This window comes from Theropithecus gelada, chromosome 12, assembly GCF_003255815.1.
Source record: "Theropithecus gelada isolate Dixy chromosome 12, Tgel_1.0, whole genome shotgun sequence".
NCBI classification, from domain to species: Eukaryota; Metazoa; Chordata; class Mammalia; order Primates; family Cercopithecidae; genus Theropithecus; species Theropithecus gelada.
The window spans coordinates 44,550,701-44,571,209 of record NC_037680.1 but is presented as its reverse complement, the minus strand read 5'-3'; the positions used below and the strand labels follow the sequence as shown (position 1 = coordinate 44,571,209).

The window sequence follows — 20,509 nt, the reverse complement described above, 5'->3', positions numbered from 1 at the left end:
GCCTCATTTTGCACATTTGTGTAATGAAAATATACTACAGCATTAAAGGAGTTAAAACACATTTTATTTTAGAATTTGCTAACTCATTGCTTTTGTATTGAAATTGGGATGGTGTCCTCTAATTACTTAGGGTATGGTAAGCTCACAGTGGCTAGGGAGGCAAGGCCTTAGGCACTCCATCTGACCTCCTGCCATATTGTTTTGCTCTTCTCTTCTCTTTGTCCCATCAATTTCCTCAGTATCACCAGAGTGAAGAATCTGCAGTATATATCTGACCGTATCTTCCTCTTGCATAAAGTTTATAAGCATTGTTGTTGGAATAAAGCTCCAGCTTCCTAATAGTGGCAGATGAGGGACCTGCCTCTAGTCTTGTCTGCAAGTGCTTTCTGCTATGACTTGAAATGCTTATAGCTTCTTGTTCAGGGTTCCCCTTTCTTACTTGAGTGACTTCTTTTCATGACTCATTCATGAAGAATTCTTTCCTTGAGAAGCCTTTCCTGATCATTTCCTCCACCATGCCCACCTGCACCGGGCTAAGCGCCTTACCCTGGTAGTTTGAAAGGGTTCTGTCCATCCTCTAGCTAGCCTATGACACAGCACTGAAATTGGGCCTCTACTTTACTGTCTTCCCTTCAGACTGGATACTTCCCAGAGGGAGAAACTCTGTGTTGTTCATCGCAACATCCCCAGATAGTACCTGACACATGGCAGGTGTGCCTGAACTTTGGGTCAGTGCAGTCTGCCTCGAGGCACGCGAGACACCCTGTCTCAGCGGCAGGTTATGCAAGTACATGTGCCTGTCGGTGGCAGAGGGAGCAGATGTGAGGCATAGCTGAGAGTTCAAATGAGTAAGAATATATCAGCTTACCAGGGAGGGAGGCAGAAATATTTTAAATATTTAGGTATGTATACTACTGCATATTTTAAAGGCTGAAAATAGTTTTTAATGAGCGATATCACTTCTGATATTGGACAAGCACTGCCCTAGCCAGCAAGCAATGAAATGATAAAGTTAAGAGTGAAGCAGAGAACGTGAATGAAGAGGCACTGGTTATACTCAGAAAACAGAATACACATGAAAATTAAAATCTGTTGGGGGGTGTTTAAGTGTTCTATAGTGAGCCAAAATATTTGTTTTGCGTTTCAGGAACAGTTTATAACTATGTGAATTATGGTTTGATGAATTACGACAAAATTCTCATACATGAATTTTTTTTTTTTGGCATAAGTGAATAAGGACAGTAAGTTAATGTGGCTCCCTGATTTTTGGTGTCTAGACAAATGGTAACATTTGTTAAAAACTCTAGAATGAACCAAGAATGTAGTCAGTTCTGGAAACTGAGGTTTTCGTTCCAGCTGTACACCATCAGTGAGAAATACTTGAGGAGATTGTAAGCAGCTTCTCATGCTTTAACAGCTGCTAGCAGTTGTTTGAGCAACAACTTAAGGAAATGTTACTGGGTGAACCTCCGATGGAGGAGAACCACTTTGCTCTACTCCCCTGTTGGAATTTTTGCTCAGCTGTGCACGTTTAGCTACAGCGGGGACACGGTTGAGCTTCACAGAAGAGTGTCTGGAGGGCATGAGGCAGATGGGACCCAGTCTCCCTCCTTCCCTGTCTTTTTTCCTTCGTGTAAGGGCCTGCAATATCATTATTAAATTAAATTTCACCTATTACCAAAAGCTACAGAGGTCTGGCTAAAATAAGAGTTTTTAGACTTGAAAGCCGAGCATTTCAGTCCTTTGCTTATTTTTTTGTTTATTTTTCTTTTTCCCAGAACCTCCATTTGTATAGCCTGCTCCTTCTGTGGGGGAAAAGGTAAACGTTAGGTGTTTGGTTTCAGTGTATCCTCAGTGGTTAGTTGACAGGTATTTATTGAGCATTTGCTATTTTCTAGGCACAGTCCTCTGAGCTGACACAGTGGTAAGCAATAGAGACATTGTGTCTACTGTCATGGAGTTTATAGTTTAGGAGACACAGACATTAAACAGTTAACTATATAAATTAAAAAAATATGTTAAGTGTGAAGGGAATGCATATATCTGGGTAACTTAAGTTAGCCACTTTAGGACTAGTTGAATAGGTTGTAATGGGGATAAATCTTAAATATGTATTATAAATAGGAATAGGTTTTGGTCAATAACATCTTGTAAATTATTACATGTATCATATGTTGATCATAGATTTTTTAGGAAATTTAAATAACGTTAACCTGTGTTTACGTTCTATGGAATATGATTTAACACTTGATTGTATGTAGTACACTTGAGGACACAGTAGCCAATCTAGGCCCCCCGTGGTCGTTAACTTACTGTCCTTACCCTTTGCTGGCCATAGTTTGTATCAGCTGTAAAATGATGTGCTTAGGTTCTCAAATTCCCTTTCAACTCTAACAAATGGATACCTTCAATAGAGAACTCTGTGACCCCGTGCTACAGAACTGCGCTTCTCACAGTCTTTCCCAATTCTTTTAATTCTTTCCCATTCTTCTGTTGAGTAGGCCAGAAATCTTGATGTTCCTCAATCCTTGTCTTTCTCTTGGACTCTACACCCTGTCCAATATGTTAGTAAATCCTATGGTTGACTATATTTCATCAGCCCCCTGCTGTCATCCTGGTCCACAGACCCATCAGTTCTTGTTTGGATTATTATGGCAGTCTCCTAAAAGGACCTCTTCTTCTGCCTTTGTGGTCTGTTCTCTACACGGCATCCAGAGTACTGCTGTTAAACTAAGTTGACTTGTATTATGCCTTTCCTCAAAACCGTCCAACCCCTTCCCATTTCAGAGTGAAAATCAAAATCCTTAAGGTGCCTCGCGAGGCCTTATAAGATCTGGCCCCTCATTATGTCATTGATCTCAGCTCTTAACATCTTCCTCTTCAGTCAAACTGGCCTCCTTACCTTGCATGCTGCTGCCTCAGGATCTTTGCATGGGCTGTTCCTTCTTTCCGGAATACTCTTTTCCTTACCTCCTTCAGATATTGGCTCAAGTGTCATATCATTGAGACTTCCAGGCCTCATGTTGTAACCCCCCTACCCCATATTTTGTATTCCCTGCCCTTCTCTATTTTCTTTATTGTGCACATCAGCGTACTCTCTATCAGTGGCTCTCCTAAGGTGTGCTCCTAGAGCAGCAGCAGCAGCAGCAGCATAAACTTGATAAAAATGCAAACTCTTATGCTCTTCCACCCTAGACTTCTGAATCGGAAATTCTAGAGGTAGGGCCCAGCAATCTGTGTTTTAAGAAGCCCTCTAAGGGTTCTGAAACAAGCTGAAGTCTGAGAACTACTGCTATGTATTATGTTTTGTAATTTAGCTTTTATCTGTATTGACCTCTCCCCCTTACCCCTGCCCCAACTTAAAAGTCAGCTCTGTGAGAGCAGGGGTTTCTGGTCTACAGTCCCAGTACTTAGAACTGGAAGTGGCACTTATTAAGATCTTGGCAAACAGTTGTCAAATGAATTAATAAACATCTGACTATATAGTAAATTTAGATTAAAAGAATATTGAGCAATAGTTCAGTGACTCTTCAATGTTAGGATTTTTAAGTGTGAGGTTTTCTTTTATCACAGATTTGGAAATCTGCAGATTCTTTGATGATTCAACTAATCCTTCTGAAAACTTTGTAAAAAAATGGTGTGCATTGTTTCCTTAAATACTTGTAGCAGCTGGAGTTGTGTTATTTTAATCTCCCATAGGGATCATATCTTTAACATGTACAGATGGGCTATTGTGGCTTAATGGAGGCTTCTGATAGTAGGGCTGGTTGAGTGGAGATTTGTATAAAAAGATCACCTGCAGGTATATGAATATTGTATTGGAAATTTAGACTTATTAATATTTGATCTAAGTTGTTCGTGCCTGTCTCTGTGAATATGGCCGGCCAGGAGCCCTCGCTCACTTTGGAAGCTTGCCTTTGGCTTGGGAAACAGTAATACCTGTATAATATACTTACCTGGTGCTCTCCTTACAACAACTCTGTCGGTTCAGCACAATAGTTCCTTCAGATGAAGCGTCTGAGGACTGCTGAGCAATTGTGGACTTTTTAAGGTCATTCTGAAAGTCATAAAAGCATTTCACTCTCAGATCTCCTCAGACTTCACTGCACTTCTTGCCATTAGGTTTTGCCCCTACCCCACCAATATATTTCTTAACTCTATGCCTTTTGACAGTTCAGCAGCCCCAGGGCTCAGTTCCTTCCGTTGTAAACTAAGGAAGGTTGACAAGATGTTCTCCAAGGACCTATCTTTCATAAAATGTTCAAATAACCCTTCATTAGCTGCAGTCACTAAAGACATTCTCAGTACTATTTTAAAGAATTCAAATCAGAGGATTATCTTGGGCATGGAGAGGAGAGTAAGCCAAGGCTCTGTCCTGTGGGTGCTTTTACCAGAGCATCTTTAAAAATAGTCCTCCCACCCCACACTGGGGATCCAGGGAAGAATGGTTATGTGGTGTGGGAATTATCTGTGTTTTGCCTTTGTTCAGTGTAATTATCTTATTTAATAGAAAGTTGACCACTAGTGAGCTCTTGGTCACGTGTATCATCGGACTTGAAAAAGCTGTCTCTTGGCCTGGGACCTTCAGCACAGCTGGGCTGGGACTCCTGCTTCAGCCTTCCCTTATGTTGCTGCTCCAGGTGTGACCACTGACTCCACTTCTTACTGAAAACTCACCTGCTTTGGGGCAGGGGTGTAGCTCTGACATAGATGGGCAGATTATCTGTGGTTTGCCATTTTGTTCAACTGTTGCTCTCCACTGCTGTGGCTAATTGACTGTATCTGTCAACTGAACTTTGAGCCAAATATAATTGGCATTGACCACTTATTCTTTTTGTCCCTTTTAAGCCTGTGTTGCCTTGATTGAGAGAATGGCTGAGGAATTGGGGAAGGAGTAGCAGCCTCTGTTTTTACCAGGAATCATCCCGTTGAATTTTTTTTTTTTTTTTTTTTTGAGACAGTCTTGCTCTGTCACCCAGGCTGGAGTGCAGTGGCATGGTCTCGGCTCACTGCACCCTCTGCCTCCTGGGTTCAAGCGATTCTCCTGTAGCTAGGACTACAGGCGTGTGCCACCACGCCCGGCTAATTTTTTGTATTTTTAGTAGAGGTGGGGTTTCACCATGTTAGCCAGGATAGTCTTGATCTCCTGACTTTGTGATCCACCTGCCTTGGCCTCCCAAAGTGCTAGGATTACAGGTGTGAGCCACCGTGCCTGGCCTGAATTTTTCTTTCAATTTGTCTGTCGTGAATTGATTTGATTTCCTTGTAGAAGGTGCAAAGGATGTAGCCTATTTGAAGGAAACTGGTTGATGGCAATGTCAAGAGTCTACATATGAGACCCCAGTCACAGGAAGGCTTGCTTCTTTGTGTTTATTTTAAAAGATGAAACTCTACCTTTATGGACTGTCTTATGATTTCTTCTTTTGCTGTCAGGAAAGGCTGTGAAATTGTCATTCTCTGATGTTTCAAAGAAGGTCATGACTACTGCTCCCTTATTAATAGGCAGGGAAGATGGATTTGTCTAGAGCAGTTGATAAGTGACTCTCTAGGGCCCAGACTCAGGAAATACTGTAGGATTATGTTTTTTGACTGTGAATGACTTGGACACCATGCCATGGTTGGGACCATGCATATAGAGCCAAACAAAGCCATTGAACACCATTTGCTTTCAAGAAGGAATACATAGAAATGAAAACCAGGAGGCTGATGTGGGGTGAGGGGAAGGGATTGGGTGGGAGTGAGGGTGTCAGAAGAACCTCTTTGGTTTTACCTGGTTCCTCTTGGGGTACCAGGTTCTCTCCCAAGCAAGATGGGTGGTGTGTCCCAATATGTAGTGGTATGTGAATAACTGATTACTAATAGTAAAGTGCCAACATATTTATTGACTTGCTTAAAAGATAAGCAATTCAAGGTTATCACTCTAATAATATGATATCAGGTTGGTGCAAAGGTAATGCAGTTACTGCCACTGCTTTTAATTTAAAACTGCAATTACCTTTGCACCAACCTGATATCACCCTTACGCAATTCATCAGAGGTTTTCACAAATGAGAGAGAAAGGAGTAGTGCCACATAAATCTGTGCTAAGAATGATGTTTACCTATAGCCTTTCTCCCAGTACCATCACACCTGCAGTGAGCAGCTGTTACTGATAAACCATTAGTAAGATTTGTGATTATAAATTATTTTCATGCACTTAAAAAAGATTTCATAAAAATCTGTGTATTCCCAAAGAGGTGTGCCATGTCTATGAATTTATTCTACTGGACATATGTGACACAGTTGAGAATAACTGGGTTAGATCATTCTGTGTGGGATATCATTTATGTTTTTAGAATTGCCCTTGAACTTACTGTGTCATAAGATACATGAATATGCACACATAAATACTTTTTTCCTGCTCCTCTTTCTCCCCTGCCATGGTTCTCTTCATCTGAGAGGTGAAAGAGGAACCTGTGGAGTTGGCTGTGCATTGAGATCTTCCAGTCCCACTGAATCATGCCATAGTGCCTGCTAGGAAGACAGTAATCTAGAGCAGTGCTTCTCTTCTTCGATGTGCATTCAGTCAGCTGAGTATCTTGCTCCAGTCCAGATTCTGATTCAGTAGGTCTAGAGTGGGACTCAAGATTCTGCATTTAAAGCCTCACAGGTAATGCTGGTCTGGTTTATGGACCCCACTTTGAATGACAAGGGTCTAGACTAGGATGTCAAACTTACTTCTGTCTCCTATTTTGCTAGAAGTGTGTTATTTTCTTTGTTGTAGGTTTATGTAAGTATAGCCCCAACAGCAATTATTGGCAAAAAAGTGAATTAGATTCTTCTTGCGGTATGTTTTCTTCCCCCTTGAGATGCCTCTGCATTTACTTGTTTTAATTTGTGCTTCTGGCATTAAAAGCCATGCTTGATACTGGAGCTGTTTTAAAATCCAAAATTGCACTGTGTGCTAAACTGTTTTCTTGCTAATTGTTTACCAAGTCCTTTTGGGGATTGCAATGACTTTGGCCTCTGATGCAATGGTTAACCCTTAGCAGTCAGGAAGTGTGAATCAATGTGGCTAGACTGAGGAAAGGCAGGAGACTGTAAGAGTTAAGAATCCTTTGGGTACAAATAACAGAGCACTGGTCTGAAAGGAGATTAAGCAGCAGAAACATTAATTATCTCACATAGCAAGAAGTCTGGGCATTTGGTTTCAGAGTCGGTACAGGGGCCTAGAGATGTCATGGAGGTCATGGACTCTTTCCTACTTTCCCTTCTGTGCTGCCAGTGGGGGTTGGGCAGCACCTGCCGGCATGCGTTGTATCACTCCCTTACGTCACATCTTCATGGGCTGTCTTCATGGGCTGTTGTCACTACTAGCATCACCTCTTCACATGACCATTCTCAAACAGGAAGGAGATTGGGGAGCAAAGGAGCCTTGTAGGATGGTTCTTTTATTCAGGAGAAAAACTTCCCTGCAAGAGCCTGTACTGTATTATCTTAGGATCTTACAGGTCAGGACTAGGGCAGAGCCACTGACCATTCACTGCTGAAAAAGAATGATATGCCATTATTGGCTTAGATCAATAAGATGAATCTCCCAAGGCCTGGCAAACAAAATCAAGATTCTGGTAGAAAAGAACAGGATATGGATGTTGGGCAGTCAACCAACAGTGTGTGCTCCAGGAACTGATACTGAGAACCAATCATATTCTAAGCTTCTCGTTGTAAAGCTTGAGGACCTGTTGCTCAAGGAAGGAAACGAGCAGGCAGTGTCATTGGGACTTAACATTTAGGCTAGGCCTGTTCAATTTTAAAGCACCTCTTTGGAGTGGAAACATGGCTCCTTTGTATGCGCTGTGTCTTCCCTTGCTGCCTGTCTTCTTTCTGTTAGTTTTAGGGATTGTTGATGGCAGACTTACTAGAATCAGGATCCCACAGTATGCCTCTGAATAGGGGCCACATATGTTACATCACACACATTGCTATCTGGCCTTTTTGGCTGTGGGTGTGCTGGAATACTACTATAATAATAGAAGGAAAACTACTCGTATGTGCAAAGTGGCATGATTTCAAGAAGGAAGCCAGCTCAGTGAGTGTGGGTGGCTGCTGCTCCAGGTCTTGTTGCATCTTGACTTGGCCCACTGGGCTTTCTACTCTGCTTCTTGCCCTGAGCTATGCTGCATTCTGCTGAACACAGCGCAGGTGCCCAGAAGTGCAACACCCACCTGGAAGATTTAAGTTATCCCTCTGCCTCCTTTGAGTCAGGACAGCAGAAAGCTTTCTCCTGCTCTGGGTTGCAGGGTTTCCTAGTGTAGGTTGGAGGGAAAGGGTGGCCCTCCCAGTTTGCACTCAGACTTGGCTTTCAGTGCCCAGAGGTCTGGTGACATTCTGATGATGGTCAGCCTCCAGGAAAGTGAAAAGTTGCACCCGTTTCCTCTATAAACAAAAAGAAAACAAACAGAAGAATTAGTATCCAAAGGCTGGATTTAATTATACATAAACATAAAGCAGAAGTGGTGATTTGGTCAGTTAAAGGAGCGAAAGCACTTTGCTAAAGTATACGATAATTGAATAAGCATTGCAATCAGAAGGAAACAATACTAGAATCTTGTTGGCTTCCATATAAATGCTGAATTATGGCCTAGGATGAGCTTTCCTGTTATTCTCAAATGCCCTGGAGGGAGAAAGATTTTGACCAGAGAGTGCTATGATCAGAAACTGCACTTTAGGAAGATTAATGTGGATGTAATAAGTAAGTCTGGACTGCAGTTGGAAGAGGCATGCCTCTGATTCTATAACTGCTAACTGCTAAAGCCCTGACTTTCCCTGGTCTGTGTTTTTCTTCTCTCACCAAGAAAATCAGGCAAAAGGGCCCTGGGAATTAGCAGCAGAGGATGGTGCCTTCAGTGCTGAGTGTAGTATACTGGGCCCATTAGCATGATTCTTGTATTTATGTTGTTTAGGTCATGTCATAGTCATTCTATTTAAGTTAATATATTCCCCCATGTTAGCTCTCACTAAAAGGCCAGGATTGTGTCGAAATCAAAGCTCTGTTAGCCCATGGTGTCTAACCCCACACAGTGCATGTACACAATTGTGCACAGCCATGTGTACCGGGCATAAGTGGATGCTGTACAACTGACATACATCCTAGTACAAAAATAATAAGAAAATAAGGAACTACATGGTTAAAAAAAAAAAAAGCTCTCTTTAGTCTGTTCCCAACAGAATTAGGAAAATATTTGCTTCTGTTTTCTACTCATTATTATACAGTTTGCATAATTGAAGTCACAATGTACTTCTTTAATCATCCAACGTTGGTGGTATAACATTTTAAGGAAACCTGTGGGACTCGGGAAGGCCGGATGCTGGCAGCCCTGAAAATGTTCCCGAGTGTTTAGAAGAACATTTCAATTTTGTCAGTCAAGTCTTGAGAGTCTCTCATGAGAAAAAAACAACAACTGGGACTCAAACCAAATTATAAAGGGATTGGTTTTGATATAAATATGACATTTAGGATTAACCAGTGAACCTCAAACCAGTTTTTCTGTGTTGGGTAATCACAACTTGATCTTTACTCAGAGAAAGAGCTTAGGAGTTGTGGAATCTTAACCCCGTTATTGCTTTTTGCATTTCCTTCTCAATAAAGAAAAATACATTGAACTTTCCAGAAAAGGAGACTAGGGCTAAGTAGCTGACTCCTTTCTGAAGGACTATGAATTTTATTCAGACCCTCAATAACTTGCTCTGTGTTCCTTGGCAAGTTATCTAATCTTTTTTATTCCTTCCTCTTTTCTTAATTCCAATACCTACTAAATCATCATATTTTCTTAAGAATTGGTCTAATCCTCTCCATTTCCAACCTCTCTATTCATATACCGGCTCTGTTGATTTTGCTCCTGGGCTATGGTTGTGGTCTTCCCTGCTTCTAGTCTTTTTCCTTTGCTGAACATCCCTGCATGGTCACTTTTTCCAAATGTTCTTCTTCTCTAACGAGAAAGGGAATGACAGCTGTTAATTGAATCAGGTATAAGTTCCTTTACCTGGTACTCAGACTCTGTGGTTGGTTGGGCCCCTCAACAATCTCACCTAGTACTTCCCTGCTTTTAAAAATCATTGCCTCCATGGAAAAGAAGCTGCTAGTAGGAAAGAACTTTCAGGGTCCCCTGAAGCTGTGGGGGCTCCTGTTGCTCCAGACTCCCACTCAGCCACTTAGGCATCAGTGTCTCTTTTAACTCATTGTAGCTACATTTTAGGAAGCTCTGAACTCTCAAACATTGATCCTGTTACTCTCTGATCAAAGGTTGAAGTGACCTAAGTCAATGTTGTTCAAGCACAACTCGGGTTCCTTTTCAAAGAGAATAGCAGATACTGCAGAAGTTTGAGGTAGGTGAGGCTTGGGTACTCACCCACAGCCTCCCTTACAGGTTTTAGAGAAATCAACTTTCAGACCAAATTTTGCCCTTCGTTAGCAAGCGAGCCCCTAAACAGTTCTCACAATTTGTTCTGTAAGCTCAAGGAAATCCCAGTTCTTTTTCCTCATAGGTGAATGAAAAATTCATTAGAGGCAGACATACCAAGATTCCAGATGCAGTTTTTGTTTTATCCTTATGCTTGCTATTAGGAATCCAACCATCCGCAGAACCGGCTGGGGTATAGTCTACAGTTGGGCTGGACTGGATTGTTTTATTCTGTTCATGCAAGAGTGAGGAGTATATCTGAAATATTTTAGCCACTCTCTGTGTGCTAAGAACCTTTATTTTCAGCAGTGAAAGTCCATTTCTGACATGTTTCATACCTCTCAACAGATCACTGTTTTCCCTAATAGTAACTCCTTTCGACACTCAGTCACCTGGCTTATACTCATCTATATTTAGATTTGGATAATAGAAATACTTCCAGCAGCTGCCTCTGGCATGCTGAGTTGAGTGCTATCTGAACCCCCCTAGCACTGGACATTCTTGGTTAGAATGCCAGCTGACCACCTAAGTTGTGGTATCACATGGCATATGTTGAAGTATTTTAGGTAAATTTTAGACATCATAACCACACAGTTGGAAGACTTTAGTTTTGCAGACTAAATTAGGCAGGAGAAATCTCTTTTCCAGTTTTTTAGAAATGAATTTGTTGCCAACTACAGTAAGAAAGGGAGTTTTTTCATAAAGATTCCAATGTTTGGCTTCCCTGGGAAAACTGGGATATCCAGCAATCCTGGGTCTGCATTTCTTTATGGCAACTTTCTCCTGGTGCCAAGCAACAGGGGCCTGCCTTGGACCTTGGTTAAAGGGTGCTGACAGTGGGCTCCAGGGCTTCACACAGGGCCCAGCACTCCTAAAGTCTCCTGTCACAGAGACTGACTATCAAGGGCCCTTGTCACTGAGACTGTAGCTGTTGGTTTTCAGGACCCTCTTTTCTCTATTGTATTCCTGCCTGGCTGCTGTAGGTGTTTTGAGTTTTTGACCCTTGCAGCTGTCAGTTTTTCTTCTTGGCTCCACACTTGTGCTTTGCTCATGCCATTTCTTTGTCTAGAATTTGTTTCCTGTTGGGCTTCCTCATCCAAGTCTTCACCTCATCTTCAAGGCTGGCTCCAAGGCCCACTTTGGAGATAGTCTTCCATGACCATTATGGTTATAGCTCCTCTGCTTTTATACAGACAATGTGGTATTTGATTTTATACATTGCATTTGATTTTGCATGTTGTTTTATTGTTTATTGTTTTCATATGTTATCCTACTTAGGTGTGACTATTCTTTTTTTTTTTTTTTGAGACAGGGTTTCACTCTGTTGCCCAGACTGGAGTGCAGTGGTACAGTCATGGCTCACTGCATCCTCGACCTCCTGGGCTCAAGTGATTCTCCCATTTCATCCTCCTGAGTAGGTGAAATTAACAGTTGCATGCTACTGCACCCACCTAATGAACCGTCATGCCCGACAAGTATTGTTAAAGTCAAGAAACATGTCTTCTCCTATTTTATCTCTGCCACTGTAAAATGTTTATGCTTATCCCTGCAGCCTTCTTGCCTTGCTTATGAAAAGGCATTGAGTAGCTTATTGATCTACCTAACAGTTGTTGTAAAGAATATTCATACATGGTAAAAAAATACGAGTCTTATAAATATGAAAGTAATATAAAAATAGAGGCTGGGCATGGTGGCTCATGCTTATAATTCCAGCACATTGGGAGGCTGAGACAGGAGCTTTGCTTGAGCTCAAGAGTTTGAGACCAGCTTGGGCAACATAGAGAGACCGCATATCTACAAAAAATAAAAATAGATTAGATGGGCATGGTAGCACATGCCTGTAGTCATAGCTACTTGGGAGGCTGAGGTAGGAGGATCGCTTGAGCATGGGAGGTTGAGGCTGCGGTGAGCCATGATCATGCCACTGTGCTCCACCTTGGGCGACAGAGCGATACTCTATCTGGAAATAAATAAATAAATAAAAAAAAATAGGTCTAAATAAGAAGGCCAGTAAGGCCCAACCAGAAAGTTTAAGTCCCTTTCTGGAGTCATACAGTTGGGTAATAGTCTAGCCTTAGGCCTAATCACTGTTAACACTCAGATCTTGCCCATTAGTCCTGTGATGTTTCCTAGTACATCTGCCACTCTCCAAATCAGATAACCATACCTGCAGATCCTCCTCAAGGCTTAGTAGCATTCACACCTCAAAATAAGACCATGACTGATGTTACTGAAATCGCCCGTGCCAAATTACGTAAAGGTGATGAATGCACATCCAACTACTCACCAAGAGCCAGGGTGCTGGAGGTGCTGTGTCATTAACAAGGCCATGCAGAAAGCCCTCTGCTGGTGCACCTGTTTAGCATGGAGGGTTGATGTACCTAGATGACAAAGCATCATGTGCAAGGGCAGTGCTGGGGAGGCCAAGGAGGTGATGGGATCAGGGAATAAAAAGTAAGTCGTTCAGTAGGGAGCTTACCATCTGAATCTGAGAGTAGTGATATAGGTAGGGCAGAAGAGGAAAGGGCAGTCAGGTTTACCTGTTATGCTGAAGGATTTTGACTTTTTTCCTGAGGGGACAGGGAGCCTTGAAAGATGTTTTTTTTTTTTTTGTTTTTTGTTTTGAGACAGAATCTTGCTCTGTCACCAGGCTAGAGTGCAGTGGCATGATCTCAGCTCACTGCAACCTCTGCCTCCTGGGTTCAGGCGGTTCCCCTGCCTCAGCCTCTAGAGTTGCTGAGACTACAAGCATGTGCTACCATGCCCAGCTAATTTTTTGTGTTTTTTTTTAGTAGAAATGGGGTTTCATCACGTTGGCCAGGATGGTCTCGAACTCCTGACTTTGTGATCCACCTGCCTTGGCCTCCCAAAGTGCTGGGGTTACAGGCGTGAGCCACCACGCCCCGCCTGAAAAACTTTTAAGGAGGGCTCAGTCCTGTGACATAGAAAGGCCTGGTCGCTGGAGCCTGGATCTGGGGAAGGAAGGGAGATGGGAACTTAGGAGGCTGCCGCAGAAGTCTTGGCAAGAAGTAATGGTGGATTAAATGAAGGCAGTGGCTGTGGAGAAGCAAAGAAGTGGATGGATTCGGAAGGTGTTAGAGCCTTTTTGTTATTAGGATGACAGCATTCTTTGTTGCTGCTGCTGTTGTTGTTTTTCTTAAAGTAGCTTTTACCCATATCCTCCAGTTATTCCTGCAGTCAGGAGATGGACTGGCTAACCTTATGTGTAGCCTTTGATTCCGTGTTGCCTGAGAAATGTCCATGGTTTTGGACCCAAGTGAATCTGGCTCCATTCCCTTTGGCTGTATAGATGTACCCCTTAGGAAACAAGGACGGCTTTTCACTGTTACTGTTCTGCCACCTCGTTCTAACTGTCATATGCAAGCTATCTCAACAGAATATACCAATTTTTTGTTTATATAACATAAGCACACTATGTGCTTTACTCAAAATGTTCTGTTGCTGAGTGCATATAATCTATATACACATCAGCCGTACATAGGAGCAAACTGTGTATTTATTCTGTAGTCATAGAGGGAGTAGATGTTAGGATTGGTGTTTTCTGCTCCTGAAATTTTTGTTCTGAGTTTTAAAGACATTTAACCATCTGTTTGAGACTTTAAAGTGAGTGTTCAAAGTGGAGGCTCTGAATAAATATATGAATCATGACAGATATATTGAAAGGGTATTGTCAGTAATAAATTGCTACTATACATCTTTTTCAGCTGTTTGTCTAACTTTTTAAAATGTGTAATGTAAGCAGGTAGTATTTTTAAGGAAGTGAAAATATATCTAATGTTAACTATGGATTTTTACCTGGATTATATCTTTTAGGAAGAGATGTTAGGGCGCAGAGTTGCTTCAATTGCATTTAAAAGAATCCATTTTTCCTTAAAGCAGCTTTTACCTGTATCCTTGATTTATAGATGATATGTATTTATTTCATATTATCGTATTATAAAATCATTTTAACAAAAATGAAATGTTGGATTCATCGTTGAACTTCTTTTTAGAAATACAAATTAAGTTGAAATTAGTAGCTTTAAAAGCTTTGTCCAATATATTTTTTTTCCAGCAGATACAGTAGATGCTTACACGTATTTCAATTCACCTAACTCTTCTCTAAGAGAATGAATTGTATCTTCTCCCACCCACAGGAGACTGAGTGGTTACAGAGATTGCTTTTCACAAGACTTCAGTGTTCTGGCTGCAGTATAAGAATTAAAAGGGCTTTAGAATTGGAAACATATATGCATATTAAATTGTATAGCAGTTTAAAAATATATACTTTTATTCAATATGAACATGAGAGTAGCAGTTGGAACAAAGACTCCATTTGTCAATTTTCATTCCTTTTATTTGTAATTGAAATCCTGTTGGGAGTACTAGTAAATTTAAATATAAATAAAATCCAACATTCAATATATTTCTACTCAGGAAACTGGTTACAATGTTATTAAGTCACAATTGCATAAGCTAACCTTATAGGCCTACAGCAAATGCTAATACATTTTGACCTTGGTTTGTACTTGAGGTTGTTTTTTGGTAATTGCTGTCACCCTGACAGCCAACAAAGGGGACCAGCGAAGGAAAAGTATATGAGAACGATTTGCAGAGGCTCAGACTGCACAGTACGCTGTGGTGTTTTGAGGTGTTGACTACCTGTTTTTATTACTACCCACCAGCTCACTATCAAGCAGTCCTTGACTTGGCTGTCATTGATAGGTACACTAGTCTTGAGTAATTGGTACTTTAACTTATTAACTACTTTTAACCATTGTGTAAAAATGAAAGCAAGAATAGTGCATTAATAATTGCCAGGCATTCCCTTCTGTACTGTATATACAAATAGAATTTTTGCACATGTGCCTGTATGTATATATAAGTTGAGTATCCCTAAATCAGAAAATTTGAAATCCCAAATGTTCCAAATTCTGAAACTTTGAATGTGAGGTGACATTCAAAGGAAATGTTCATTGGGACATTTCAGATTTCTGGTTTTTGAATGAGGGCACTTAACTAACTTAGTATATAATGTAAGTATTTTAAAATGAGAAAAAATCCAAAATCTAAAACATTTCTGGTCGCAAGCATTTCGGGATGCTCAACCTGTACGGTATGCCTAATTAATTCATCTTCTCATAAAATTAACTTCTAGTATATACTGAGTGTTAAGAAAAATACTGTTTACTTCTACAATCCATTTCATCTGTACTTATGAAAATTGTCCAGAAAATCAGTCTTTGCTGACTAAGGTTTTTTGCATACAGACAAACTCGGGCATGTTGGTTTTATGTATCTTATCTTTATATACCTCAGCTAAAAGCTAAGACCCTTTATATTTAATTTGGTATACTAAGCTTTTGGGCTGGCGGGCTTGTGGCCCATTACCAGTGATGGTGTTCCCCAAGGTGTAGGGGATGACAGAGAGCAGATCTGCCTTTTTTTTCCTGAGAGAGTGCCGTAGACATGTTCGGAACAGTTCATCACCACTGTGAAGCTCACAAAGAAGAGACATGCTAAAAAAAAAAAAATCACAATTTATAAGCAATAATGTCTTACATAAAATAAAGGAGATTTTTTTTTTCCCTTTCAGATTTTGGAGTAAGTGCGTTCCTAGCAACAGGGGGTGATGTTACCCGAAATAAAGTAAGAAAAACATTCGTTGGCACCCCATGTTGGATGGCCCCTGAAGTCATGGAACAGGTGAAAAAAACAATAAAGTGACTTTTTGATGAACATAGTATAATCGTACAGATCATTAATACACTAACATTTCATTTGTATCTAGCATTTTAGTAGAATGCATCATGTAACTAAGATTTAATTCTTGATTCCTAGTTAATTAGCAAACGAATGTAAAAGTTATACATCAACAGCTGTGGATTTCTGACATGATATGGACTTGATGATATGTAACATGCCTGCCATATGATTGTGTTTTTTTTTCCTGCTTACTTTCTTAGGTGAGAGGCTATGACTTCAAGGCTGACATGTGGAGTTTTGGAATAACTGCCATTGAGTTAGCAACAGGAGCAGCGCCTTATCACAAATATCCTCCCATGAAAGTAATTACAATTGGAAATACTATGTCGGGGTTGAAATGTGATTGGATGGAATCAGTTTTCTAATTGTCTTCAACATCTTCATCCTTCTCTTAGACCCAAGGAGAATGAATGGAGGAACACAGCCAAGTTGAACATTGTCTGATTTTCTCAGTGGACAGAATAGGACAAAAGTAGCATAATTCCCAGCTTTGAAGCTTGCTTTATAGTCTCAGCACAGAGTTGAGAAAATAATGTGATCAGATTGGTCGATGGAGGTTGATAGCTATGACAAATGCTGGTCATTACTCTTTTGATAGTAGAAAAAAATGCTAGGTTCCCAAAGAAAATCTCAAAATAGATTATGGTGATGTCATCTCTGCAAATGGATTTCCCAGATTTTCAGGGCTTTTTTTTTTTTTTTTTTTTTTTTTTTGGCTTTTTAAGTGGACTATAACATTTTTACCCCTGCTGTCCTAGTGTAATGTTGGCAACTCATCTGATATAAGAGAGCCACAGTGTTTTTAGGTTGCTATTTTCACGTGTCTGCTGTTCTTTTAACTGGCTTATACCTCGTTGTTGTTCTTAGTTCTGAGATAGTGGTATCAGGGCTAATTTACCCAACTGGATTTTGTTTTGAGGCTGAAATAGTTTAGTGAAATTATAATGCTGTTTTACATAGAGTGTGGTCTATGATTGTTTCATGGTTACTGGAAAAATTTGGGAGGATTTATTTTAAAAACCCAAGAATAAAAACTGAGTTTTACTGATTAAAAGAAGTAATATATTGTAGAAAGTTTGGATGTGCAGGTCAGACTAAAGAAGAAAAACAATCATCTGTAATCTCATCAACCACAGACAATCTCTACTAAGGTTTTAGTGTAATTCATTTTATTGTTTTCTCTCTATATATATATTTAACATAGTTAGGATTTTAGTGTATGTGTGTGTGTGGATACATATACCGGATTTTGTTAGCAGAAAATTTAAAATTGAAGTATAAACAATTGAAGTGACCTTTTGAAGAAAAAGCACTGAAGTAATGCTGAAGGATTTTTTCTTTCATTCAGTTTTTCTTTCTTCATTTTCTTTCTTTCGCCTCTTCTTAGTGTTTCCCACCTGAATTCAAAGTTGCACTCCCAGCCTGAAGTCCTCTAGGAATTTCTTCAGAGTTCTCAGTCCCCCACTTTCTCCTGTGGGCTATTATCCTCCACAAACAATAAGCCGTCACTTTCACGCTTCATCTATTCACACATGTGAAAGTGTTTGAAAAGAGGCTTGACATGTATAGCATTTGCATAAATTAAGGCTGAATTATGCATTAATGAGGTTTATTCATCGTACAGGCTAGTAGTTTTCTACACCCTCTACTTTTTTTTTTTTTAAAGCAAATAATTTTGAAGTTAGTATGAAAGAGTGGAAATTTTACCTTTTTGATTTAAAGTTGTATTTTTATTTTGTTTTGTACCCCTCCAAAAGCAGCAAGGACTTTGGATTTGATGACAGTTTTTAGCCACTCAGTTATATTCTGGCTATCCTTCAGTGTCTTGCTCTCAGTTTTGCCAAGTCTTTTAGCAATTTTCTGTATGTTTTCTCTTTTTTTTTTTTTAAAGGAAATCATGTTACCTCCTGGGATGTTGCGGTTTTATTTTTAGGGCCAGTAATGTGTTACAGAAGCCTTGAGTACAGGCAGTTCCTTACTTATGAATGACCTGTACACATGAACAGTCATGCCTCTGGCTCGCTCTCTCCTCCACCCGCTTTCCCAACCAGCCTGTGCTGGAGCTACGTGCTCCTCGAGGCGGTACATGAGCCAGTTCCCAGGAAGCTCTGTCTGGGATCATTCTCAACACATAGAGCAAATTTTGTAAATTCTGTCAATGGAATAACAAAAAGGTTAAAGGGGGCATGAACAGATTTGCAGTGGCAATGGATCCTTTCAATACACAGTTTCTGCAAAGTTAAAATCATGGGAAAGCACTTTGTATCTAATCAAGGATGGTTTTTTACACTTCTATGAAAAATTCAAAACTAGATTGTAGCAATTGCTGTACTGAGATTCTGTCTTCATGTGTGTTTCTGCTGCAGGTGTTAATGTTGACTTTGCAAAATGATCCACCCACTTTGGAAACAGGGGTAGAGGATAAAGAAATGATGAAAAAGTACGGCAAGTCCTTTAGAAAATTACTTTCACTGTGTCTTCAGAAAGATCCTTCCAAAAGGTAAGTGAAACTTAGTGGATGAGTTAATGACCTGGTTTGAGCCATGACAAAGCTTTGTTTGTAGATGGGGAAAGGCTTTGTGAAGATACTGGAAAGATATTTCTTGCCTGGGAAACCCTGCTCTGGTCCCCAGATTTCCAACCTGTTAGTGGAAGACAGTGTGGGTCCAAGGGGGAAAGAAGTGGGTGAAGAATGAAGGAGAGGCAGAGGAAGAATTGTGGCGTTAATAAGATTCACTGTGCTTGTTAGGTGTGGGCTCTGTCATCAAAGGAAATGAAGTAAAACAGAAATCAAAAGAAACTGGCAGTGCTACATTCAGAAGCTGAGCTAACATTCTGCACTGTGTAGGTTGAGCTGACCTCTCAGGATTTGAATATCCTGCTAGCTCCAGTCTAAACTAGGCAGAGCTGTTGAATTTTGCATGAGCTTCCTGTTAGTTGCAGAACAAGTTGTTGGTGCTGTTTAAAAGATTATCGGTAAAGAAGATTAAGGAATTTTTTTTTACCTTAAAAAGATTAATCATGTAAACAGAAGCAAATGGCTTTAAATTAACATTAGTGTTTCCTATTTATTCTTGGGTTATTGCCCTGCACTGTACTGTGTCTGCTTTCTGATTTCCTTGCTTCCTTCTTAATTTCTGTGACTTTGAAATATCCTGGTTAGTGATCATGGAGCCCTCTGTTCTTTGGCACCTAGAGGAGATTGTTAATTATGTGAACGGCCTTGCCTGGGTAAGGTCCCTTTGCAGGTACCTAGTTGTATGTGGCGTTAGTCTAGCACAGACCATGAGAGGCCTCTGAGAAGTTCCTGTCTATCCTAATCCACCTGAGGATCCAATTTGTTCCTTATATTTTAAAATGTAATAACTGACTTCTCTTCTGAAACTTCTTTTTCAGGGAAGGACTCTGCTGTTAGAAGTGATTCCTTTATTTTGATCTTAAATTTTTATGAAACTTGTTAAGCCTTTACACAGTAACTTACTGTTTGAGTAGGCAAGCCTTCTCTAGATTAAACAGTTTCCATAATTGTACCCATTGTTTGTAGCTGCTCACTTCATTCCTTTACATTTACTGAATTTGCCTTGAATTTTTTCCATGTCAGTCACTTTTCTCATGGAGCCAGAAATGAAGACTGCTATTAGCCATCTTGAATTATTTATTGTAAAAGGGATGACTACTTTGTCATACCTATATACTATTTCTATGTAAACATCTCATTTGTCATTTATATTTGATTTGTAGGACTTGTTTTTCTTCCACAATTTTTTGATCTTTCGTTGAGATTATTTCTTCAACCTCCATTTGGGTGAAATGCTCTTAGATTCTAATTTTGTTTTCCAACATTTGCTTATCTTCCCCTTGAATTTTGTGTCATCTTCAGTAAAATTTTTTGACATCTTCAAGAAAACAGAATTTGATCCTTCATAGCCCAGCAAGAGAAGTTCTTGTCTTTCCAGTTAGTACTAGATTATTACTGATGGTCTTCCTGATTCTTGAACGACAGTAATTGAGATTCCACCTAGTGGTTGTGATTTGTAATGTCACACAATTCCAGCTTTTTAAGAAAATTGTTCTTTAGGGTAGAATTGTTAGTGTACTTAATGATATAATAGTATATTTCTTTAGGAGATTTGGTCAAAACAAATTAGATTGACATACATTATATTTAAGAAAACGTTTTTATTTCTTTTCTTTTTTTCTTTTTTTTTTTTTGAGATGGAGTCTTGCTCTGTCACCAGGATAGAGTGCAGTGACGTGATCTTGGCTCACTGCAGCCTCCATCTCCCAGGTTCAAGTGATTACCC

The 20,509-nt window shown here is 40.1% G+C and overlaps 1 protein-coding gene across 1 annotated transcript in view; it reads left to right on the top strand.

The window, feature by feature from the left end:
* The window catches only part of STK39 (serine/threonine kinase 39), a 292,241-nt gene that overhangs the window by 91,910 nt on the left and 179,822 nt on the right, over positions 1 to 20,509 (top strand). Inside the window, exons 6-8 of the mRNA XM_025405116.1 lie at positions 16,036 to 16,145; positions 16,406 to 16,507; positions 18,572 to 18,705. Coding sequence (XP_025260901.1) covers positions 16,036 to 16,145; positions 16,406 to 16,507; positions 18,572 to 18,705 — 346 coding nt within the window. The remainder of the gene's footprint in view (positions 1 to 16,035; positions 16,146 to 16,405; positions 16,508 to 18,571; positions 18,706 to 20,509) is intronic.